The sequence below is a fragment of the Ictidomys tridecemlineatus genome, unplaced genomic scaffold (assembly GCF_052094955.1).
Source record: "Ictidomys tridecemlineatus isolate mIctTri1 unplaced genomic scaffold, mIctTri1.hap1 Scaffold_443, whole genome shotgun sequence".
NCBI lineage: Eukaryota > Metazoa > Chordata > Mammalia > Rodentia > Sciuridae > Ictidomys > Ictidomys tridecemlineatus.
Window position 1 is genome coordinate 198,048 of NW_027522866.1, and position 27,110 is coordinate 225,157.

General features: G+C 34.4%; 1 protein-coding gene across 1 annotated transcript; it reads left to right on the forward strand.

The window, feature by feature from the left end:
* The first annotated feature begins 5,835 nt into the window (after nucleotides 1-5,835).
* LOC144373602 (axin interactor, dorsalization-associated protein-like) lies at nucleotides 5,836-24,175 on the forward strand. Its single transcript, XM_078036628.1, has 4 exons — nucleotides 5,836-5,938; nucleotides 21,362-21,484; nucleotides 23,112-23,234; nucleotides 24,039-24,175. Exons 2-4 carry the CDS (start codon nucleotides 21,397-21,399, stop codon nucleotides 24,158-24,160), a joined length of 333 nt encoding a protein of 110 aa, XP_077892754.1. The 5' UTR covers nucleotides 5,836-5,938; nucleotides 21,362-21,396; the 3' UTR covers nucleotides 24,161-24,175.
* The last annotated feature ends 2,935 nt before the right edge of the window (nucleotides 24,176-27,110 follow it).

A 27,110-nucleotide genomic window follows, 5' to 3' on the forward strand; every position in this document is an offset into this window, starting at 1 on the left:
GGCCTCCATGAGAAGCTGGTTTTTATAGGTGGGCCAGTGACTGACACGCTTATCTGGGAGAAGAAAGTGGTGGGTGGTAGAGGGAAGAACAAGCACACAAATCTTGTTTTATCATTACTTTTTTCTTACCCAAAGCAAAAGCACAGTTTTTAAGAACTTCATGATACAAAGCACTTATTTTTGTCTAAGAACTATAGCATCATTTAACTAGTGCCTAATGTGATGAGTTCTCAAAATGTTGGCATCCCCTGCAGCTCTCAGTCTTGAAATTTGTAGCATACATGGGCACGCTGATTTTCTCTTTGAGGTTATGAACTTTTATATTTGCTCATAGCCTTGATTTCTGTCTATAAATTGTCCTATTGTAGACATTTTATTTAAATGGACTCATATGATATATGATCTTTTATGACTGACTACATATAAGATTATTTTGAGAAAAACACATTGATGGCTTTAAATAAAAGATTGCAACAGTTGTTTGTACGGTGGTTCTACTGAAAATTATGTTTGTGTGTGAGTGTGTGTGTGTGTGTGTGTGTGTGTATGTGTGAGAGAGAGAGAGAGAGAGAGAGAGAGAGAGAGAGAGAGAGAGAGAGAGAGAGAGATGATGCAGGGGATTGAACTAAGGGCTTTGGGCATGTTAGACAAGTGCTTTACCATAAACTATGTCACCAGCCCTCAGTTTTTTATGATAAAAATTATTAGGATTTTGGCTTCTTATTCAGTCACTATTTCCTATTAGTTGTTTGTTTCCAAACAAAATTTAAGAATCTTATAGATACACAGAGTGGCCGTAAAGACTGTGGATGTTTATTTCATATATTTATTATCTCTTCTCTTCCTCTGAGCATACTCAAGTACTTCTATTGCCTCACAAGATCTTTCATTAATTGCCTTTTTTTTTTTTAGAATAGCATCTATATGCTAAGCACTCGAATCCTCTCAGTAACATTCTGCTAAGGACAACACCGACACTAGCTTGTAAATCCCAGCAATGAGTTTTAGGGTCACCTGGATTGGTTCTTTCACTATGCTGTTAGTAATACCTGTAGTGGTGCTGTACTACATCATTCCTAAGTACAGCTCTCCAGTTCAAATTCCTAAGAAATTATTGACCCATGTATTAGTCGAAGATCAGGTTAAAATCTATTACTTTTTTGCCTTTTTAAAAAAGATTTGGAATAGAAATGGAAAGAGCATTTTGGAGATTCACTTTATTATACTTTATATAATGTTTTTCATTTGTACTTTTCCCTTCTTGATAGTTATCTTTTTAGATGATTTTAATTTGCTGTTGCTTCTCAAAGAAACATAAGTGAGTATTCTGTATTTCAGTAGGGTAGACTCTGTAATTTGGAATTTATCCAAGCAGGGCACTTGTTGTGAGTTAATTATTGAGTTGGAATTAAATATTTCCTACAAATTGGTATTTAGTAATATTTCAGATTAAGTATACTTATTCAAGCTTTCTTTTTAAAACGTTAAGCCTCTTCTAAGGAAAATAGTGAATTCTAACTTTTAATATGTTGAACTTAACTGGTTTCCTTTCTTTTAAAAAAAGTTTTTTTTTTTTTTAAATTTAATGTGTGTGTGTGGTGCTGGGGATCGAACCCAGGGCATTTCCCATATAAGGCAAATCCTCTACCACTGATCTACATCACTAGCTCTTGGCTGGTTTATTAGGCTGATGTATTCTTTACTTGAACATTTTGAAATCTTTTAAATTCTGCTGAAAATACTAAAACTATGATTGTGAAAGTCTGAGCCATTTTTTTCTTATGTTAATTGCAGTAATGTACTGCTGCTTACTCAAGCATATCTCCCCACCACCACCCTGCAAAATTCCCTTCTGTTAAGCCACCCTTCAAGGCTTCACAGGAAATCCCACCTCTCCCTGAAAGCTTTCTCTGCTTTCTCTATAGAGGCATAATTAAACTCTGCCTCCTCTCCTGTATAGAATCATTTTAACTATCCATTGTCAGATTCTCACATGTGTTATTTTTACTTGTATTTGTTTTAGTCCTCAAAGAGATTTGAATGAACTCTTCCCCCACCCCAGAGCCTATTGAATGCTTTAAGTGTAGTATGAACTTGGCAAGATTGTGTTGAGTTAAATAGATTTGAATGTTTTGAAAGAATCTTTTCCTATAATTTAAAAAATAACCTTTCAAAATTGAGGCAGCTGCCCATTTTCCTACCACAAAAATGAAACATGTCAGTCACCAAAAGCAAAATGCATTTTGATATTTGCCTGTGTGTCATCTTTTGAGGGTTAGCTTCAGGAGGTTGGTAGGTCTGTGCTCCAAGAGAAAAGCTGGGAGTGCTGAATTTTCCATGGTGGAGTAGCATCAGATGTCTGCCATGTAGTGATCCAAAGTGTGTAAGTCCTACCAAATCAGCCAATGAATCTCCAACATATGACATGCTTCATACTTATGATAATGTCTTTTGTAAAATTCAAGTTCCTCTTCAATTCCTCCTAAGACATCATTGCTAGTATTGGTAGAAAGAAAACTCTATGTAAAGTTTAAGCTATTTTAAAAGAACAATAGAATCTGTTATTCCATAGTTGTTGAAAATGTAAACCTATAATACAGTTATAGAAAGCAAAACAGAATTTGTTTTAAAGCTATTTAAATTTGTTCTAAAGCTATTCACATAAATTAAATGTTTCATAGTACTTTAACTTGTAAAAATAATATAACAAAGCTATTATTCTAAAGCAAATACTTCCTCTTCAGAGCTTTGATACCAAAGAAATGAAAATACTATTTAATTATTCTGTTACAATACAAATGCAAGATAACCACTGAGCCACATCCCCAGCCCTATTTTGTATTTTATTTAGAGACAGGGTCTCACTGAGTTGCTTATGCCTCACTTTTGCTGAGGCTGGCTTTGAATTCTTAATCCTCCTAAGCCTCTGGGATTACAGGTGTGCACTACCACACTCAGCCAAGATATTCTTAATAACCAAGATATTTTTCAACTTTTTTGTTTGTTTTTGACGTACTGGGGATTGAACCCAGGGGTGCTCTACCACTGAGCTATATTTCCAGTCCTTTTTATTTTTATTTTTTAAAACATTTTTAGTTGTAGATGGACACAATACCTTTATTTTATTTATTCATTTCATGTAGTGCTAAGGATTGAACCCATTGCCACATGTGCAAGGCAAGCACTCTACCACTGAACTACAACCCCAGCCCTTTTATTGTTTTATTTTTATTTTGAGACAGGGTCTCCCTACATTGCTTAGGCAGATGAACTTCTAGTCCTCCTGACTCAGGCTTTTGGTACCTGGGATTACAGACACATGCCACCATAACAGGATCAGCTTTTAAAAATTATTGTTATATACATTTTTAATGGTTGATTTTTTTGCTCATTTCATTAAACTCTTATTACAATATGATCATTTCTGTGTGTTTGTTTCTGGTATGAGTGAGACGTGATCTTTTTGTTACCTGCTCCCCATTCTTGGTATCTATTCCATTGTTGTGTAAGTGATCAATATTTATTAATATTACTTATTAATATTGAGTTGATTTAATAGTTTAGTAACAATGATCATGCAGAAGTATAGAAAAGATGTTCTTGTATTAAAAAATAAACAGTACTTCTTAGTGAGATAAGAAATATTAGGATTCTAGTCAACTAGATCAAAAAGGTCATGGAGAGAGTGAATGTCCATTTTAGATTTTCCCTTGCCATTTTGTATACATTTATTTAGGCTGTAATTCTCTCAATAGCCTGTAAAGGAAGTAGCATATTATTTTAGAACTGGGGAGATTAGAGTATTTATGTAAATGTTCAAGTTATTGTTGTAATTGTAGGGCTAGGTTTTGGTTTAAACCTTCTACTTTGATCTCCTGCTGCTTCCCCTTTGCTTGTCAGACTTAAGTTCCCACAGTCCTTTCTGTGCCTTGAATAAGGCAAACTGTTTCCTACTTGGAACCTTTGTTGTTGCTCCAGCCTGTTCTTTAATACCTGGGAAGCCTTATGCTAGAGCCACTTATGGATGATTCCTCTCATCTCAGGTCTTGGCTCAAATGTCTTCTTACAGTTTAGTTTTGAAAGGCACCCTGTCTACCTTAGCTACTCTACCAGGTTCTCTCTGCTTTTACACAGCATCCTGTTTGTATCCTTCATACCACTAATCAATCTTACATTATCTTGTTTATTTGTTGGCATATTTATTGTCTACTTTTCCTTAGTAAGGTCTAAGGTCCAAATATGAGTTCTTGATTACTGTGTATCTTTAGCACCTAAAACAGTGATTGGAACATTGTGAGTACTCGGTATGCATTTGTTGAGAAGAAGAAAGAGATAAAGGATGAAAAAGAGCTAAAGGGAGAGAGAATAAGAGTGAGTAATGAGAATCTGGGTACAAATTTCCAACTTCTTTCTCACTGTATGATTGACTCCTATTGGAATAAGTTATGTAATTACAACCTGTTCTTTTTGAATTTCCTTATTTAGGAACCCAATATGCCATACTCCTTTTAACTGAAATCTGCAAGATTCCAAATTTAAAGTCTGAGTAATTAGAGTAAAAACCATGGGTTGCCCAATTAATAATGCTAAATATTCACCTTGAAATAATTGCAGGTAGTCACTAGGAACCCATAAATTGGGAAATGAAACAATAAATTTCATAAAATACTTTTCCAGATACAGATAGAATTGTAGAACATCTGTCTGTAGGCTTACATGCCAGAAAGTAATCAACCAGGACACAAGAGGTGATAGCATTATGTTGTTTGATGACTTCCCTGAGGAGAAAGTCTGCTGTGTGTGTGTGTGTGTATGTGTATGTGTGTGTACACACGTGTAAATATATATATATATATATATATATATATATATGTATATATATATATACACAAACACACACATATATATATAAACAAACACATATATATATATGCATGTATATATGTGTGCACACATATACAATAAATTTCATCATAAAAGGAATATTGGAATTATAACCTTGCTGCTACAAACCTTACCAGTGTGATAATTATTGAGGGAAATCTATTTAGGATAAAGAATAAGATTTGATTATCTATTTCTCTTTAATTAGTCATCTTCAGTATCAATCTTTTAATTAAAATACTTCAGGAGAAGAGGTATTCTCTTTCACTGGAACCCCATATCACCTAGGACCTTGTACATTGGAGAACTATTTTATGGTTCATTTTCTATGAGGGCTCTGAGACTTTCCTTGGAGATCTTACAGTACTCTGAAAATACTGGTACCTGCAGTCCACTATGGATATTTTTATTTTGCTAAGACACTCAGTAGTCAATTGCAGAGTCTTAAAATGATAGTGAAGCTCGTAATTTAAAATACATATATTAATGTGTGCTTAATACACTATAAAATATGATTAAAAGTATCAATTTAAGATATAACATATAAGACTAACTAATATATAAGTCTTACATAACATGTAAGACTAAGATATAAGACTATTGTTTGTCTATGTCTTTATTCTAGTCCTAAAAAATATTCTCACATATAATAAAGAATTTCCATTTGATGTTCAGCCTAGCCCATTAAGGTAAATAAATAAGCATCCATATTTTGTCTTCTGATTTTATTATCTATTTTATGCCTGTTTTTCAAATATTTCTGTATTTTTTTCTCTATCAAATTTGGTATTGGTGATATGACTGGTAGCAATGAGATGATTGACATTGACATTTATATCAACATCAACCTAATAATCAGCATCTTATCTGGGAAGTTAGTGGCTATGAGGGTTAGCTGGTGTATTAAGTGGAGTAGCTCACTAATTTTTCTGTCCTTTTTTATATAGGAGAATTTTAGCCCCTGGTGAGGAAGAGCATTTGAAATTTGAAGAAGATGAAGAAGAAGGTGGTGCTGGAGCAGGGTCTCCTAATTCTTTTCCTGCTAGAGTGCCTGGTGGGTACAAAAAATGTACATTATATAATTCAAGGTCAGGTGTTTGGAACTTACTTTTGTATTTGTTAGTGGCGGGTAAAACATCTCCAGGTTTGCCAATCTTAAGCAAATTATCATGGTCATTCTGTTAGCAGTAGCTATCGGTTTATTGTGAAAGTATCTTACTATTTGTGTCAGGGATCCTCAAAACATCCCATGTTTAGTGATTGGCTAGGAATACCCACAGGACTCAGCATATAGCTGTACTCACAGTTGTATTCTGAGTCATTACAACAAGAAAACACAAGAACAAAATCAGCAAAGGGTAAAGGCACACAGGCAAATTCCAGAGGAAACCAAACTTCTAAGAGTCCTCTCCCAGCAGAGTCAAATATGTACTTGATTCTCTCAACATTCTTTCACACCTGTAAAATGAAAAAATATTGTCTATTGGGGAAGCACTGTAGAGATTCAGTGCACAAGACACTTATTGGGGTTAGCGTGAACCAAAACTACAGACTCCAGGAAGAAAGCAAGTGTTCAGCACAAACCATATTGTTTGCATGGACGGTTTAGGCACAGTGATCTTCTTAACAGGGCATGATGGGAATCCTGCTGAAATCCAGGTTCCCAGATGCTAGCCATAGACCAACATTGTAAGTAGGCTTTCTAGAGTAACTGTTTGCTATGTTAATTCTTTTCTTTATATATCTAGCTGTTCTTTAAATAATCATATATGATTGTGAAACCTGGACCTGGAGGAATAGATACTAAACAGTTGCCCTTAACAGGGAAATAAAGAATACATAGAAAGTCCTTTTTATTTTTGGAAGATCTTGACAAGGTTGTAAAATACCCTAGTCAAGCACCCTGAGTAAATTATTTGCCTCTTCTACTTCTATACTTTCTTCTGTTCTTATACAGTGCACAGTTTTTACTTCTGATGAATTAGTTCATTTTTGGAAGTGTAGAAATAGCACTGTACTATTGTGATGCATTTTTTTAAAAGACTCTATGCTTTATGGTATAATTAAATATAATATACATATCATCCAGAAAACTTCATAATTAAAGTCATATTCCAGTAATTTAAATACTCTTTGGTAGAAGACGTTTGAAATATAAACAGTATAGGCTTAGACCAATAAGATACCTGCGCTTTTGAGTCTAACATCTGCCAATCAGTAGTTAAGTGACTGTACTTAATTCTTTATAAAAGGAGATGTTGACAATGTCTAATTCATAGGGTTACAATGAAAATTAGGCACCACATACAAATCATTTGGCATTATACTTCTCATTTGCTGGGGTAGTGGTGGCTACTGTATTTTCATTATCACCTATAAATGATGCTAACAGTCCTACACCATAGGATTATTAGAAAAATTACAATCACTATAAAATGTTATTGTTAGTGTTTCTTTGGTACAAGGTAATTATTTCCAATCTGCTTGTCTTTATGAATAAAGAGCTATATTTTACTTGTTATATTTGTAGGAAATTCAAGATTGCTGAGATGATGAGGTAAATAAATTTGCTAAAATTTTTCTGCATTTTTTATTTCCTTTTTAAACCACATGCTGTAATTGAAATAGATTCCAGTTCTATAAATTTCTGGGTTTGGTTATTTGTTCACTAGTTATACTTCTGTAGCAAACAAGATCCTTAAAGCAGATGATGTAAGTCATGAAATGGACAAGTCTTTATGGGGTTCAGGTTGCTGAGTTGAAAAGAAACTCTGTAAATTAAGTCTATTTGCTATGAAAGATTAAGCCCAAAGTAATTAGATTTTTTTATTCTGATATAGCATTTTGGTATTTTATTTCAGAGATACAGAAAGCTCACTAAACCTTTCTATTCCATGAATTATTTTCCTCAAAGTAAGAAAGAGTACATATAGTTCAATTGGCTATATTTGATTTTTGATCATATTTTCCAGGGCCTGTGTCATTATAAAATTGAAAATGTCATTGAAGGACAATTTGACCTTTAACTTAATTGTAGAATGGGAAAAAAATTGTTATACTGTGGACATCCAAGATTTCATTCATGATAAGGCTGTTGTGTCTACATTATCATGGCAGGGTGCTTCTAAGAATTATAACATTTTTATTACCTTTATTTTATGTAATTTATATAATTGTAAGTTTGTTGTACTTTTTTTTTTGGTACTAAGGATTTAACACAGGGGTACTTTACCAGTGAGCCACATCCTCAGCCCTTTTTATTTTTTATTTTGAGACAAGATTTCACTTAGTTGCTTAGGGCCTCACTTAGTTGCTGAGATTAGTCTTAAACTTGGGATCCTCCTGCCTCAGCCTCCCAAGTCACCTGGATTCCAGGCTTGTGCTATAGCATCTAGCTTATTGTGAGCTTTTTAAAAAAAGATTTATTAAGGTGTCCCTTACATATATAAAAGGCATCTTTTTTAATGTACAGCTTTATAAGTTTTGACAAACACACATGGTAAACACTACTACTGTTAAGCTAATGAGATAAAGTATAATATATGAATATGGTATGATCAAGAGTAGTTCATTCCCATTTAAAATCAAAAATGGATTTTTATCCAACCTTTCTTGAAAAGAATAAAAAATTGTTGAACCTTTCTTTGACATTATTATCATTTTCAAAGCCTTCAATTCTCATAAGACAGTAACTTTTTTGTACTGCTTTAAACACTAACTGGCTTAAGTCCAAATAGTAGTTTAATTTTCTTAAGGTAATCTCAGTAGATTTCATTTAAATAGAGGATAAAAATTTATAACCTATTATTTATTACCTGAAAATTTATTTATCATGTTGAATATTAAAGCTTCTAAATGATAAACCAAAGTAATACAAATTTAAAAAAAATAGCTGGCCAGGATTATATGCTTATAATCCTAGCTACTTGAGAAATTGAGGCAGGAGGATTGCAAGTTTGAGGCCAGTGGGGGCAACTTAGAGAGACTTTGTCTCAAAATAGAAAGAACTAGGGATGTAGCTCAGTGGTAGGGTGCTTGCCTCACCTGTGTGAAGCCCTACATTCATTCCTAGTACCACATGCACAAATAGCCATGTCACAATTTTAGACAAAATTTTAAAAAACGTTTCTGAGTGACCTAAACATAAGCCTAGCAATCTCAACATTATTCTAGATTTGTATTGGTTATTCATCTTTTATATAGTCTTAGATATGTACAAAAAATGTTTTTTTGAAACTCAAAATGAAGAGTGAATCTTACTTCTTTAATATCAAACCTGTACTTGTTTCTTTCCTGCATAAATATTCAATTCTGAGTTGAACTTGAGAGTTAAGCAAATATGTATTTCATTTTCAGCTAAAGTGCAGTTTTTTTCTTACCCATGCATATAGGAAGTTGAAAACTGCAACAAAATATTCATTGCTGTTCCATGAATATTAGGGCATCCTTATTTCACAGAATTTCAGAATATATTTAGGGTTAAACAGTAAATACCACCAAAGTGTGCAGATAGACTCTGGCTCTCCGAGCACATCCTTTCTCTCAAAGTCTCAAATTCTCAGACTGAGCCAAACAGTCAGAGCCAGAGTCCCTCATCCAGTCATGTACTTATATTGAAAGGAAAGGAAAATACCATTCAATGTTATCTGGTAGTTCTCCTAGCTGTTTTTCAATAGTTTTAAGGCTTGTTAATATTCTATTACTCTCAAGCAGTTTTGAAAGATTTATTTTTTATAATTTGTTTCTACATGTTTGTTTGTAGTACTGGGGATTGAAGTCAGGGATGCTCTACCACCTAGCTACATTCCCAGCTCTTTGATTTATTTTTTTATTTTGAAACAGGGTTTTGCTAAGTTGCCCACGCTGGCCTCTCTTGCCTTAACTTGCCAAGTTGTTGGGATTACAGGCATGCAGCACTATGTCTGGCTCAGTTTGTTTTGTTTTGTTTGTTTTGTTTTTTAATCCATGAATCTTGTCACTTGAAGTCAAAAGGTTTTCTCCAGAGCTTTGCAGAAATTGGTTCATAGGAAATGTCTATTGAGTAGGCTCTTCATCAAGGCTCTAAGCAACATCTGGTCTGCTTTTTCTTTCTTTTTTTTTAAAGAGAGAGTGAGAGAGGAGAGAGAGAGAGAATTTTAATATTTATTTTTCAGTTATTGGCGGACACAACATCTTTGTTTGTATGTGGTGCTGAGGATCGAACCCGGGCCGCAGGCATGCCAGGCGAGCGCGCTACCGCTTGAGCCACATCCCCAGCCCCAGGCCTGCTTTTTCTTGAAAGTCCTCTGGCCACTCAAATTTTTAACCCAACACCTGTAGTAACTCTTCCTTGCATGCTAAATGGCATCTGTGTATGAAGCACATACCCACTGATTCATCTTAGGTTTTGTGAGAGTATTTATTATTTTTTTCCAGATATGATGGTGACACTTAAGAATTCAGCCATTATCCAAATCACATATTTCTGAACACAGAAAAATACATATTTCTAGTACCAGTCAATAAAGAAAATAAAAACAAGAATATACTCATATAACCTATATACAAACAACTTTAATAAAGTATAATTTTTGACAGACCTAGAAGTATTATTGTTTGAATGCTAATGACCCCTAAGATTTTTATCAAACTTTTAATATAATTTCAAAGTGAATAAACTTCTTATGATTTTACTCTTTATCTTGAAAGGTTGGAGCAGTTCCTCAACTACTAATCAGTTACCAACCAAAAGAAATTGTGCATGTGTTTTCATATTTTCACACAATTTGTATGTGTGTACAAATTGCAGATGTGCAGTACAAATTGCAAAATTTTTCTCTTGCTAGATTTTTAAGACCCATTTCATGTTTTGTGCCATTTACAAAATGTTATGACCAAATAATGATTTGACAATACCATTATTTTAAATTATGTTAAAATTATCCCAAAATAATAGAAAATATTATTTTATATATATCTTTTTTATTGGATTTTAAAATTACAAAGAAATGTGCACTTTAAAAATGTGTGTGACAGACTTTGAATTGGTAGTATCAAACATCTGAATTTAATTGCAAGTATGATAAATCTAAAACAAAGAAGACATAAATATATAATCACACACATATGATAATGCTTAGTTTACATTTTAGATATCAGGTCCATCTCTGTCCTAAAAGTATGGACAACAAATTTTGTGCTCCTTATTCATGACATTTAATTCACCAAGCACCAAGGCAAAATGAAGACTGACTCACCTCTTATTGAAGTAAATGCCTGTGACAAACATTTGTACAATATCATGTAAAAAGCAAATTCAAATCAGTGTTTTAAAAAAATATAATCTTTGGTAATTTTCCTCTTTTAATGTTCTTACCTAGACAATAATGTACTATTTTGGAACAAAGACTGTCATGCCATTTCCAATTTTGGACTAGAAATTGTCCTTATGGTATTATATGAGATATAAACAATAGAAATTTTTAAAAAGCAAAAATAAAAAGTTGAAAGAAAAGAATGACTTCCTCTTCTGCATGTGAGGACAGGGCCTTAAGGATCCCACTGACCTTCATATCCATGTCACTCCAGACTCATCCTCGGGTTGGTGGTCCTTTTATTGTCTGATTCTCCATGATCTCTATGGCTACACAGAGACTATTGAATGTGAGGCCATCCTACTTGATACTTAGACCTTCATTTTTCTCAGCACCCTCTTGGAACAAAGAAGTTATGGGCGGGGGGGGGTGAGGGGCTTCAGATGTTCTCCCATTGTTTTTCTGTACCTGTTGCAGGTACAGTGGTGTTTCATTGCTCGGTCTGTGTCAGTGCTGTTGGGTGCCCAGCAGAGGCAGAGGCCTTACTTGCACAATTCCCTTTCCTCTCCACAGTGGCAGTGGCTGTAACATTCTTGGCTAGGTCAGATGCTTTTACACAGTTTTTAAAACATTCTTAAGCAAACTTGTCTATGTTTAACAAACAGCCATTTGGGGGATCCATAGCTACCTTCATAAATTGTTTTCCACAGATGAAGCACAATGAAATAGAGCAACTTAAGTTTTTACCCAAGTACCACCTGTTAATAAACAGTTTCCATCAACAAGATAGACTTTTTGGTATCCCCTATTACAGTAGTGTGGTAAAATAGTTCCAAACCTTCCAATTCATTGTCATTATTTTATCAGAGTTGTCTTTAGGTTTAGGCTTAGAATCTTCCTCTCACAGAAAATCACACTGAATTCATTAATTCCTTCCAACTCTTTTTGACACCAGTGAGAGCATGCTTGCTCTGGTTGGTGCATAAGAGGTGGTTGGGGGCAGATAAGTCAGAAAAAGACGTGCTTTCTGTGTTCAGTACAACTTGGGGCTCACCAGCTACCAATGGCTTCCTTTGTCTTGCAGGAAAAACTGAAAGTGGAATTAACCAAATGAACACAGTCCTGCTTCTCACTGCTATATGAGTGTTAAAGACCTATCATATTGCTATCTGGGCTACTCAGTCTCTTTCCATTCCTGTGAATGTGCACTGCTCAGTGTACAAAGTTCAAATGTTACTATTTTTTAATCAATCCCTTACTTGGGAGTTCTTAGTGACAGCTCAATAACATCCCTGGGATGTTATTGAAAACTTGGTTTGGACAGCTGTAGCCATTTAGAGTTTTCCATATTTAAAAGTTTGAGGTACAAATAGTGGCCTCACAAAAATGTCTATATTCTAATCCTGGGAACCTGTGACTGTTATGTTTACATGGCAAAAGGAACTTTGCAGAAGCTTGAGATGGGGAGGTTCTCCTGCAGTTCCTTTTAAGGCTTTAGGGACAATTAAAATAAAAATGTTAAAATGAGGCATGATGGTTAAAAGCATGGACTCTGTAGCCAAACTGCTGTGTGATTATGGATAATTTGCTTTTCTATGCCTCACTTTTAACCTCTGAAAAATAGAACTAAACTATTGTTGTGAGGATTAGATGAGAGGAGTAGGATAGTATGTGGCACAACACAAATACTCACAAGTGTTAGCTATTTCTTATTTACATAGCAGTTCCATGTGGAAGAACATTTCTTCTGAACTTTGCTCTAGATCTGAGAGCAGATGATCTAGCTGGAATAGCACAGTTTACACTGGATTGTGTGTAGTGATTTCTTTCTTATCCTTGTTAGTCTTGGAATTTTATGAATGTAGTTGACTTGTTCTCATATTACACTATGTAATTGGATATGTTAATTCTTCACTTAGAAATCTTCCTTTTAATGCATTGGCTCAATTTACAACTATCATGGTTTTATCTTTCATGCAAAAACATGCACCCTTTTTCATCTACCTGGGAGCTATAGATGGTATGGTATTATTCTAGTATTTGATCTTCTTTTATGTTTATTATTTCTTCACTCATTGATATAGATTCTCTAGCCATTTGTTTACTAGAGCATGATAACCTCTAGAACTGGAAATTCAGTCATTCATTCAATAAAATATTTCTTCAACAAAGATCTGTTTATTCCTTGTGCATACTACAAAAGGAACAGTTCCCACACCTTTCAGGATGCTTATTGTGTAGTCAGCAAGACAGAGCCAAAAGCACATGATTATGATTAGAGATGTGCACCAATGTCGTAGGTTGGCAAAAAAGAAGGGCTGAGGGAGTTCAATAAATCTGGCCAGATTTAGGACTCACTGAGTATGTAGGAGTTGACCATGTAGAGAGAGCACATCATAGAGCATTCTGAAACACCTTAAATAGGCACCTTTCTATGTAATCTATGATCTTAATTACAGTCAGCTTCCTTCATTATGGAACACAATGTTTGACATTCTACCTTGAATTAAACAAGAAATTCAGACTTGAAATCACTGCCTCCATATTAAATTATCTGAAGCATAATGATTACATTAAACCTTACTGTGTAGTCTCAGGCAAAAAGATTGTTGGTAAGGAATGTAGCATCAGCCCTACCATTTCAACTGAAAGATCTAGATAATGACAGCTTATAAAATTGACTCACCCCAAAGTAACAACAAGTTTAATATCAACTTGGCAAAAAATAATCTTAACATCAAAAAGACTTTTTGAAAGTTGTAAAGCAATCATCTTTTGAATGTCAAAACAGGTAGTAAAGAGGTAATACATAAAAGAGGTAACATTCTTGGGGGTTTTTGGGGGTGGGGTGGGTTCTTTTTTGTCTTTTTTAGAACTGGGGTTCGATTCCAGGATTTTGCAAATGCAAGGCAGACACTTTGCCACTGAGCTACATCCCAACCCAACATTCTTAATGTATAAAGAAAAATTTTAATTGTAATAACCAAAGCAGAATACATGAGAGGAACAGACAATATGAGCAAGCGCGTGAGCGTGCACACACACACACACACACACACACACACACACATTTTAAAAATACCCGTTAAACATATAAAAAGATACTCAACTTTATTTTTAATAAAAACATAAATTAAAGCTACTGTTGGAGAGTCTTAGGGGAAATAGATACTTATTAATCACTGGTGGGAATAGAAAAATGGTACAGTTCCTTTGGAGGGGAATTGAGCATTCTCTAACAACATATAAGTACATATTTTTTCCTTAGCAATCCCATTCCTGAGAATTTACTCTGAAGATGCACCCCCAAAATACAGGAAAAAGAGGGGAAAACATATGCATATACACAAGTTTCTCTGTTTAGGTGTTTTTTATAATGATAAAAAGTTAGAAATAATGTAACTGCCAAATGAAGATTGACTGAATAAACATAGGATGCTGTGGAAAATAATTCAGAAAATCTCCCTGAACTAATGAGTGATTTTTCAAATTATTGTTAGCAGAATTTATCAAGGTAGTTCACATTAGCAGATTAAGGGGAAAGATTTCATAAAGTTGTCAACAATGCAGAAAAAGTTTTCAGTTAAATTTGAAATACAGCCTTGATTTTAAACAATTCTTGGCAAAGAACAGAAAAACATCCTTAACTTGATAAAACATGGCTACATGACATTTACAGCCCAAAATAGTTTAATGATGAATTTGAACAAAACAAGATTATCTATTACTTCTTTTCATCAGCATTGTTTTGGAAGCCCTAGCTACTGCACTAGGAAAAGAAAATGAAATATAAAGGGGGGATGTTCTTTATTTGCATATTTATGAATATATAGAGAATATATGCAAAAACCTATTCATAACTCATTAATAAGATAATGCGGTTCCTGGATATAAAATCTGTACAGACAAATCAATTCTATCTCAAACAAGTAATAGTTGCTTAGAAAATAAACTATTATAATATTTATAGTAGTATTAAATAATATCAAGGACCTTATTATAAATTCAACAAAAGAAATATAAGAATTTTATGTAGAAAATAAACCTTTGTTGAATTGAACAACAGCAGAGGAGGTAGAGAGGGAAGATGGGAGGGGAGGGGAGGGGAGAGGGGATAGTAGGGGATAGGAAAGGTAGCAGAATACAACAGTCACTAATATGCCATTATGTAAAAATGTGAGTATGTAACAGAAGTGAGTCTGTATTATGTATTTGGGGAGTTCAAAACCCAATTGAGTCGAATGTATGAAAGATGATATGTCTTGAGCTCTGTAATGTTTTGAACAATCAATAAAAAAAAAAAAAGAAAATGAAACTGGAGCCATCTTGAAATTAGAGAAAAAGATGGAAGAGTGACTTAATAATTGTTATGGTTTGTGAGATGTTGAATTATACATTCTCTTTTACTTTTTTCATTTCTCTCAATTGAATTGTTTATGAGAATGCATTTTATAAAAACAGTGAAGTCATTATTCTTTTTTTCATTTGTTCATAATAGTTATTCTTGACATTAGATTCATTTGGACTAATTATAAATGCATGGAATATAATTTTCTCCAATTCAGTCCCTTCACCCTCCTCATCCTCCCTCCCACTGTTCCCTTTCATCCACTTTACTGATCTATTTATTTACATTTTTTAAAATTAGTATCTTATAGATATTCAAAATGATGAGTTTCATTATAGTATATTCACATATGTGCATTGGAAAGTTAGTTTGGGTTCATTCCACAGTTTTTCCCTACCCACTCCCCATTCCCTTCTTTTTCTTTTATTGATTTTATTTTTTTTAATACACGACAATGGACTATTCTTATTACACATATAGAGCACAATTTTTTTATCTTTGTATAAAGTATGTTCACGCCAATTCACGTTATTCATGTACTTGGTTTTTTTTGCATTACAATTCTTATTACACATATATACCACAATTTGTCGTATCTCTCTATATAAAGTAGGTTGACACCCAATTTGTGTCTTCAGACATGTTCTTTGGATAATGATGTCCATCACATTCATTAGGAGGCTAATCCCCTGCCTCCTTCCTTTCCCTCACTCCCCTCTTTCCTATCTAGAATCCATCTATTCATCCCATGCTCCTCCTCCCTACCCTATTATGAGTCAGCCTCCGTATATCAGAGAAACCATTTGGCATTTGTTTTTGGGGGATTGACTAACTTCACTTAGCATTATCTTCTCCAATGCCATCCATTTACCTGCAAATGCCATGATTTTATTCTCTTTTAAAAACGTTCATAGTGTATATATGCCACATTTTTTAAAATCCATTCATCCACTTAAGGGCATGTAGGTTGGCTCCACAGTTTAGCTATTGTGAATTGTGCTGCTATAAACATTGATGTGGCTGTGTCCCTGTAGTATGTTGTTTTTAAGTCCTTTGGGTATAGTCCAAGGAGAGGAATAGCTCGGTCAAATGGTGGTTCCATTCCCAGATTTTCAAAGAATCTCCATACTGCTTTCCAGATTGGCTGCACCAATTTGCAGTCCCACCAGCAATGTATGAGTGTGCCTTTTTCCCCACATCCTCTCCAATACATATTGTTGTTTGTCTTCATAATAGCTGCCATTCTGACTGGAGTTGTATCTTAGTTTTGATTTGCATTTCTCTGATTGCTAGAGATGTTGAAAATATTTTCATATATTTGTTGATTGATTGTATATCCTCTTCTGAGAAGTGTTTGTTCAAGTCCTTGGCCTATTTTTTGATTGGGTTACTTGTTTTTTCAGTGCTTAGCTTTTGAGTTCTTTATATACCCTAGAGATTAGTGCTCTATCTGATATGTGAGGGGTAAACATTTTCTCCCAGGATGTAGGCTCTCTGTTCACCTCACGGATTGTTTTCTTTTGCTGACAAAAAATCTTTTTAGTTTGAATCCATCCCATTTATTGATTCCTGGTTTTAATTCTTGTGCCATAGGGGTCTTATTAAGGAAGTTGTGGTCTAACCCACATGATGAAGTTTAGGGCCTACTTTTTTCTTCTATTAGACGAAGAGTCTCTGGCTTAATTCCTAGGTCCTTGATCCATTTTGAGTTAAGTTTTGTGCATGGTGAGAGTTATGAGTTTAATTGCATTTTGTTGCATATGGATTTCCAGTTTTCCCAGCACCATTTGTTGAAAATGCTATCTTTTCTCCAGTGAATGTTTTTGGCACCTTTGTCTAAAATAAGATGATTGTAATTTTGTGGGTTAGTCTCTGTGTCCTCTATTCTGTACCATTGGCCTACCAGTCTGTTTTAGTGCTGAAACCATGCTGTTTTTGTTACTATTTCTGTGTAGTATAGTTTAAGGTCTCATATAGCAATACTCCCTGCTTCACTCTTCCTGCTAAGGATTTCTTTAGCTATTCTTGGTCTCTTATTTTTCCAGATGAATTTCATGATTGCTTTTTCTATTTCTATGAGGAATGCCATTGAGATTTTGATTGGAATTGCATTAAATCTATATAGCACTTTTGGTAGTATGGTCATTTTGATAATATTAATTCTGCCTATCCAAGAGCAAGGTCGATCTTTCCAGAAATAGTAAATGAATTCAGCAAAGGAGCAGGATATAAATCAATACCCATAAATCAAAGGCATTTCTGTATATCAGTGACAAAGCCTCTGAGAAGGAAATGAGGAAAACTACTCCATTCACAATAACTTCAAAAAAAAATGATACTTGAGAATCAATGAAAGAAGTCAAAGATCTATACAATGAAAACTACAGAACCCTAAAGAGAGAAATCAAAGAAGATCTTAGAAGATGGAAAGATCTACACATTCCCTTCTTAAAAGGAGAAAGGGAGGAGGAGGGAGAGAGAGAGGGGGAAGGTGGGCAGGGTCAGATCAGAATACGATAGCCCAAAGGGTGAGGTTTTGGCCTGCTGAGAACTTCTAACTGAAGGAGATTGGAATCCCAAAAGCAACCTCAGCAGCAAAGCCTCTGCTCTCCTCCTGCCCTCCTGTCCATTCACCCTTCTCTCCCAAAGCCAGTCATAAAACCTAGAAAGCGCTCTCTCTCTCTCTCTTTCTCTTTGCCTTTCCTTCCCTCCCTGCTATTCCCTTACTGTCCCCCTACCCTCCCTTACCCCTCCCTTACAAACCCTCATTCTAGACAGGACCTGCCTTAGGTCCAGAAGGAAAGAAAGCTATACAGAGAGGCCAAGAAGAATCTGACCAGACAGGGCTTGCTGGGACCCTGGCAGCCTTTTACCATTAGCTCACACCCCCTTTTCCAGTCATTTCTACATGGCCATACATTCTTCATGGAACATAAACAAAAAAACAGGAGTTTTCCCTGGATCTGTAGGTCTTTATTTCTGAAGGCTTTTAGGTCAAATAAAATTCTATTAAATAATTGTTATGATTTTTAAAATGTAAAGATATATACTAGTTCATAAATTAGAAGAAGCAGTTTATAAAGATAGACTCTTTCTGAAACTCATCTGAATTTTTATTGCAGTTCCTGGACCTTTTATACAGCTATAGAATTAAGATACTATATTAGTCGTAAGAGGATAAACAGTCCGGTAAGACAGAATAGAAAACTCAGAAAGTGATTGCCACATGATTTATGATTGAGGTGGGACTGCAGATCAGTGGTGGAAAATGTCAGTCTTTTTTAATGAGTAGTGCTGAGACAATTGAGTATTTATGTGAAATTGAATGAAATTAAAGCTCCTACTATACACCGTAGTCAATAATTCTATGTGACATATAGAATTAGGTGTGAATGGCAAAACTATAAAATGCTTTCAAGATAATAACTTTATGATTTTGGAGTGGGGTAAGTTTTCTTAAATATGACATAAAAAGCACTGATTGTAAAGGAAGATATTAAGAAATTTGAATATTACTAGCAGTAAGTATTTATCATAATCAGAAGACACCATGGCAGAGAAAAGTCATTCTTAACATTCAAAACTAACACTTGGTGTTAGAAGTTAGCAATGGTTGCTATCTTTTGGAAGAGTGAATTGGATAGGATGGGGGGAAGAACACTCCCAGGAGGCTGATCATATCTTTCCTAGATCTGATACTAGTTATACAGGTGTATTCACTTTGTGGAAGTTCAGCAAACTGTACTAACAATTTGTGCATTTTAAAATGTATATGCTCTACTTCAACAAAAAGTCTTTATAAAGGAAAACTACTAAGAAGCTATTTGTAAAACATTTGTCCAGCAAAATAATAGAGACCTCCTACAGCTCAATAAGATAGACATCTCAATAGAAAATCGAGCAAAATAATTGAACACACTTCAGAAAAGAGGAAATCATACATTTGATTTATTCTAAAAGGTGCTCAACCTTATTAATCTTCAGAGGAATGCAAATTAAAATGATTGATCTCTTTATACCAAAATTGGCTAACATGAAGAATCTGAGAAAACAGTACCTAGTGAGGATGTGGAGCAATGGGAACACTACTGCACTTGGGCTAGGAATAAAAGTTGGCACAACCACCTTGGGAAATGGATTGTCATTACATAGTAGGTATGGAGGTAACATGCCAGGTGACTTAGTGATTCCCCTGTTTCAGAAATGGGTGCTTATGGGCACTAGAAGATGTTAGAAGAGTATTTATAATAGCCTGTTAACTATATCCAAACACTTGAAGTAATTCAAATGTCTATCAACACAAGAATGTGTACATAAACTGTAGCATATTTATACAGCCATGTACTACATAATAGAATGAACTTTTCTGCAGAAAAATTCATATATGATATACATACATATGAATATGTATGTATATATATAAATATAAATGTATACATATTCACATTTTTCATAAAATTTCAGAAGTGTTTCTTAACTTTCTGAAGTTCATCCCGGATGTCCAGGTACAAGCCCCTCTTCTAAAAGTACCCTCATTTGTCAATCAAAGAAAATGCATAAAAGGTATTATGTATATATTTAATGATATCAGCCTGAGCCCATTTAGGTTTGTTAATGCAACAGTGGAATGCAGCCTCCAGGCCTTCCTATTATTGCATTTGTCTGTATTGTCTTCATATTTGTTTAAATTAGAAAGTAATACATTTTTAACAGCACTGTTGAGGTACAATTTGCATTTCATAACATTTCCCTTCTGTAAGTATAAAATTCATCGATTTTTGACACCTCTATAGAGTTTTTCATCTGCCATCACTATACAAGTTCAGAACATTCCCATCACCTCCCAAAATTTCCTCAAGCCACATTTGCCATCAATCAAATGTGTATTTTCAAATGTAGTGTGTTTATTGCTTCATGTATTTCAAATAACTCATCATTAAAAGTAGCATAACACATTGTTGAATAGAAACTTGAAAAACATCAACCAAAATCTTTTGTTAAGTGTATTTTGAGGTTCTGTATACATACTTGATTAAAATCAGCTTATTTGCATCTGTTCTCTATTGGTAGTTTCAAAAAAGGGAACATACTGAACAGTTGATTTCTTCCTTCATATGTTCTTGGTGGGTGAATGTTGTCATGTTGTTCTGGGTGGGTTTTTAGTTTTAAAAATTTTAGTTGGTTTTGGAAAAAATGTTCAGTTATACAAATGGCCATTTTATATGTCAGTCTGTATAGTACTAATTTCTGAGGGAATAAATCATACAAAATAGAATGAAGAATAGAAGTTAGACTATATAGTTAAATTAAAACATAAATATCAAATTGTAAATTATTTTCTTTATTAGGAGTAACTAAAGAGAAGAATATATTGATCAACTGTGATATTAAATGTCTCAGACTTTAGAACAGTATAACAAGTATTTTAAAAGCTTTTCTTGTCTTTGTTCTACCACTTCATATTAAGATGCTGAATATAATATAGAAGTACATATTGAATATAAATATTATGTGAGCATATTATACTATTATGTATCATTGGGCTTCCTCAAGTGATGCTTTTAACATACTTTTATTATACATACTATATACTATTATTATAGAAATTATTATTTCTGCTTAAAGGTGATTGTATGGTTGGGAAATGCAGATATATTATGTGTAAATTTAAATATTTTTCTAAAAAAGTATAACATCAGATGTTCATGAATTTTGGAAATAAAAATACATAATGCCTAGCTAATTCCTAAGAGGTAGGCTATATCTTCTGTTTGTCAAAGTATTTACTCTGCATTATTGGTGGAGCTAACTTTTATTGAGGTTTCTCTGTTGCTAGGTACTTTATTACCAAGGTTGCCATCAGAACCGGGAATGACATTACTCACTATCAGGATTGAGAAAATTGGTCTGAAAGACGCTGGACAGTGCATCGATCCCTATATTACAGTTAGTGTAAAGGGTAAATAACTGGCAAATTGCATTATGTTTTTTCTCATATGGGACAAAGTTTTTGACAGGGGATGATCTTGTATATGTGACAACTTACTTTAATGCATTCTATAATGAGGCAAAATCCTAGAAGATATCATTACAGAACATAGTTCGAAAGACTTACAAAAAATATTTCCTACTTATACACTCACTTTTGCTTCTGAGTTTGTATAGATTTTTGCTCTTCAGATTTCATCTAACGTGCAGACTAAACATACACATTGACCTTAAAAGCAGCTACAGCCTTCAGGATGTAGATTAACAATAGCACCCCTCACCTTCTCCTACCCAGTCTATATTCATTTCTCTCCACAAAGCCCCATGTCCTGTTTTCCCATCTCTCCTGCTTCAACCCCTTCTTCTTCCTGTGCTACTGAGGTATCTACTTAGGTGAGTCCTACAGAGGCAGATGAAAATCAGGGGACAGGGAAGTAGGGTGCGTCCATAACATCCATGCCCTGAAAGCAATCCCGTGGGATGATGATGTGATTAAGGAATAAATTATACCATTTTACAGAAATAACTATAGTTAGTACAAACGGCTTATTTTAATCTATAGTTTTGCACCAAAGGAACAGATTGGTGCTGAAATTAAATGGAGGAACTTTTATCAATTGACCACAAAGAAAAACATTTATTTAAAGAACAGAATCCACAGCACTAATACTGGTACACTTTTAAATTCCGATGTTACCAGTTATCAAATATATAGTATACTGGAAAATATTTACATTGTTTGATAGGCCATTTGTAAAACTGCATACTCATTCAGAAAGTATACTTAAAACACAAAAATATTTAATGATGTTGTAAATGTTAAATTACCTTTGCATATGTTAAACTGAAATATTTTTATGTAAATATTTTTTAATTATTAAATGTACTAAATTGTTTTTGAGCTTTTTGAGACACATAAATGAATAACACATAAACACTGAGGAGTTATTAAATGAGTCCATGTTGCATTTGACTAAACTGAGATTTTAAAACCCAGAAAATTAAAACTATATATAACGTACCATCTGGTTGTTGTAAATTCAGGGTATGTTGTAAACAGTATAACCAGAATTTAGATAATATATATGAAAAATTATTCATTAACAAAAGGGTTTTTGTTGGCTGTTCTCATCCATTTTTGGTTCTTAACAGGGAAATTATGATAAGGTTAGGTTTAAAGGCTTTTCTAAATAAGTCGTACTTGATCAAAGTTAGAAATTGGTGGCAGAGCTCCATTGTGGCAAATTAAATACTCCAGATTTTTTTTTTGCATAGAAAAATATAGTGGGCTATTCTCTAAGAAAAACATGTTTGTTCTTTTTACCACTTCACTATGAAGATCAAGTTTTGTCCACTTGGCCATGTAAAGGCTTCCTTGTCCCCTTCATGAGGTCTCCTATCCAGTCTATATTCATTTCTCTCCACATACCCCATGAACTTCAACAACTGTCACATACTTGCTCACACCAAATAGGAATCTCTTAACCTGAGAATCTCCTCTCAGCTCTTTCCATGCCTCTTTAGGAACTGTAACCTTTGCAGTTTCTATATTTTCCGTCTGTATATGTGAATGCTCATAAGCAGAAACTTTTCTCCAGATCTGAATGGCATAGATTTAACTCCTGTGCAAGATACTCCTGTGGCTTCAAGAAAAGAAGATACATATGTTCATTTTAATGTGGACATTGAGCTCCAGAAGCATATTGAAAAATTAACCAAAGGTTTGTAATTATCAGTTACTGACTTCTTAAGGACACAGTACTTATCTGGGTTTGTGTTCATAGTGTACTTAACACAAGATCTTATGTCACATAGTTATGAATATTGACTTAAAGTCAATTTTTTTTAAAATATGAGAATTAGCAGTTGCATTATCTAGTTGTGTAATAATGTGGTTAAATATTATTTGATAGGGAAGTTTTTCTCATAATACAGAGTTAAGGAAGCAGGTTCCCTAATAATTACCTTAAGTCCTTTTAGGAACCTAATGATTACTTTCTAACAGTTAAATTATTTTTTTTTCTTTCAATAAGATGCATTGGGTAAAAAGATACTATAACTGGCAGTTAGTTTGTAAGAATATGGAAAGGACAATCTGGGCGTGGTTGTTTCAGGAGGGAGAGAAATGATATAAGGTAGAATTTTTTTAAAGGAACTCTTAAATTTCTATTCTATCTAATATAGGTGCTTATTGAAACCATTTTTATAGGTACTGCTGATACTTAAGTAACTTCTGTTTTTCTTGTGGTATTTAATATTTTATATTCTTTGGTAGTTTATGATTCTACCTGTGTACATAACTTACATTCTTGCTATACAATTTTGTTGTACTTTGTAGAATTAAATGATATGGAGAAATGTCACTCAGACATGCTAGTACCAGAGCTTGGAGTGACAGCCACAGTGAGTTATCAACAGTTGTGTCATCAGACTGTTTGACACGTTACTTTGTAAAATCATAGGCTTCTGGTGACACATAAGAAATGTGTGGTCTCTGGCTTATGTTGTTTGTTTTAATTCCTTAGGTGCAGCTATCTTCTTTGAATTCAAACACTACAAGCTTACAAAAAGGTTTACCAGCACCAAATGTTTTGCTTTCATGGAGATGGATGAGATTAAACCTGGGCCAACTGTAATAGAACTGTAAGTGATATACATATAGGATTCATACTGTTCTAATGGTTACTAGTTCATGTTTCTTCTTAGTCCCTCTTATCGAGAATGTAACATTGGAGTAGATCAATCATCAAAGTATTTTAAATCTATTGTGGTTACAGATACAAGAAACCCACTGACTTTAAAAGAAATTGCAGTTATTGACCAAGAAACCACTTTATCTTCATCTACATCAAACTTTGCACAAGGAATGATTCTGACATGAGTAATGTCTAATTTCTGTGAATTTTACCACTCAGTAGAAACCATCATAGCTCTGTGTAGCATATTCATCCTTCAGGAGGCAGGAAGTGAGCCGTACCTATAGGCCAGTGAGTCCATTGCAAAGCTGTACCACAGAACTAAAGTCCAGCACCTCATTGTTATGACTCCTTTGGATACAGGTTTATTGTAGATTTTGAAACTTGTTTTTACTTTCCTATTAATTGTGCAATTAATAGTCTGTTTCCTAACTTACCACTGTTCCTACCCTGCTTCCTGGAACAATACTGCTGTGGTAGGTATGCTCATCTTCAAACTTAATACAGCAATAAGAATGTGCTAGGATTTACACATTTGCTCACTTTTGCTCCAATATGGTCTTTTGATTTGAATTAACTTCAAACTTTTGAATTGAAGTGGGTAGGATAGTACCAGATTGCTTTGAAAGGAAATTGGATCAGTTATGTTCTGTCTTATAGGCTGTTCCTTAGAGCTGGCCTAAATTCACCCTCATCTGATAGTTCTACTTAGAAATAGTGTGCCTTGATCAGATCAATATCCTATATGGGAGTGTTCCCCAGATTGTAGCTGTGATTTTTTTTCCAGATGACCAGATTGTTTTTCTGAAAGTGAGCACATTTTTAGTCATGTTGATTAGTTGTTCTACATCACATTGCTATTGTTTCTAGGGTTAACATTAATGATTCTAGGGTTAACATTAAAACCATCTCTCTCAGAATAATTACAAATTTTGGGGTGGGTTTACATCTTCTAAATCATGTCATCTAAAAAATTGAGTCAGATGCTAATGAGATACTTTAGGAACAACTGCTGTTTTTCTGACAACTGATTGTGAAACCTTAAAACCTGCATACCTTGTCTTTATAGTGATGAGTATGTGTTGAGAGCCACAGCCAAAGGGGCCCCAGCAAACTTCCAGCTGCCAGCAAGCTTCAGACTGCCAGCTGATGATTGGCTCACAGTGGCCCCAGCAACATCTAGCTGATTGGCTCCTCTGCGGTGATGTTCATTGGGCTGTTTCCCTGCCCTTCAGACTGCCAGCTGATGATTGGCTCACAGCGGCCCCAGCAACATCTAGCTGATTGGCTCCTCCACGGAGCTGCTCATTGGGTGACTTCTTTGGCTCTGCCCACGCAACCCAGCCAATCGGCCTCAAGAGCAGGAGGATTGTGGGAGGCTGAGAGGCTGGTGTGGGGGTGAGAGGCTTGTGGAAGTCGGTGGTGGCAGTTGGGCTCTGAGGGTTTTTTCCCTGAGGAGCTGTTTTGTTTGGCGTTTGTAGTTCTAAAAATAAAATTAGTTTCTTTTTGACAAGTGGCTCCTGATTTGTGCCAAGCCAGACTTCGGCAAGTATGAAAGATCTGGAAAGATATTTTATTTTTTTTAATATAGGTAGATATGACTGCCATTTATTTCCTATTTAGATATATTGACATTCATATAAAAATATGCAGGTCATTAGCCTATTATAATTTCACTATTTACATTACTTTTAACTTGATGAGACATAAATAAAACTTTCATAGTACACAAGGTGCATATTTGATACACAGAACATAAAGATTTGTGAGGAGCTTTTTTGTGGGTTACATGTAGAACCCACGTATTTTAATATTCACTATTTTAAATGAACAATGCATGAAGGGAATGCAATACTTGGCCTATTTTTAAACTAGTGTAAACCCTAATCATACCATCCGTTTGCTTTTTAAAACAAATAACAGTTGTTTTAGCCCTTGCACTTCAAGAGATCTAGTCTTTAATTTTTCAGTTGTCTGTTAGGTCAGTTTTGTTTACTAGACTCATAAAACTATATGAGCCTGAAAGAATTATCAACCAAATTTAGTCTTTTCTTTCATCTGGATTGGGTTAATTTCACAAGTGCAAAAATAGTTCAGTCTACAGTAGTTCTAGGAAATGAAGAATTTGCCTTAATAAAATGTTCACTCAACTGAAACTCTGAGTAGTCAAAATTTCCAGACTGTAAACTTCTCAAGAGAAGGGCCTCATCTTCTCCATGTCATGTAAACTTTCCAAGGTACTTGGCAGCAGTCTGTACCCTGTGGAGTACTCAGTACCTTTTTGTTTGATGTTACTGATGTTTGATGTTGCTCCCTTAAAATCTGCTATTAAAATGTAGCAAAACGGATACATTGTTCTTTCTGTTCTCTCATACTATAAAACATGTATATCAAAGTGATGATTTAAAAAAAAACAAACCTTTTTTTTTTGGTTGTAGATGGACACAGTACCTTTATATTTATATGTGGTGCTGAGGATCAAACCCAGTGCCTCACATGCAACCCCAGCCCCTCAAAGTGATAATTTATATGAAGAAACATTTAGCATCCTTCACATAAGAATGCTTTTTTTAACCTCTATTTATTTATGTGGTGCTGAGGATTAAACCCAGGGCCTTGCCTGTGCTAGGCAAGTACTCTACCACTGAGCCACAACCCCAGCTTCCACCAAAAAATGGGGTTATATGAAAAAAAAAAAGAGGATGCTTTGTATGAATGTCTTTCATCAGCATTAAACAAACTTAAATTGAACATTGTCATCAGCTTAGCTTTAATTCAGACCTGAATGACCAAACCTCCCCCCCCAAAAAAAAGGTGATTTTATCTTGAAGCAGTTAACACAAAGCAATCTGTATCTCACAAATTAGTTGTTTAAATTTACTTTCTAGTGTGGGAGGAGAT

Bases quoted from the DNA above. Each gene is read 5' to 3' on its own strand.
- LOC144373602 (XM_078036628.1), top strand. From the start codon at position 21,397: ATGACATTACTCACTATCAGGATTGAGAAAATTGGTCTGAAAGACGCT. The intron at 21,485-23,111 runs GTAAATAACTGG...ACTTTTCTCCAG, and splicing joins TATTACAGTTAGTGTAAAGG to ATCTGAATGGCATAGATTTA. The intron at 23,235-24,038 runs GTTTGTAATTAT...TTAATTCCTTAG, and splicing joins TATTGAAAAATTAACCAAAG to GTGCAGCTATCTTCTTTGAA.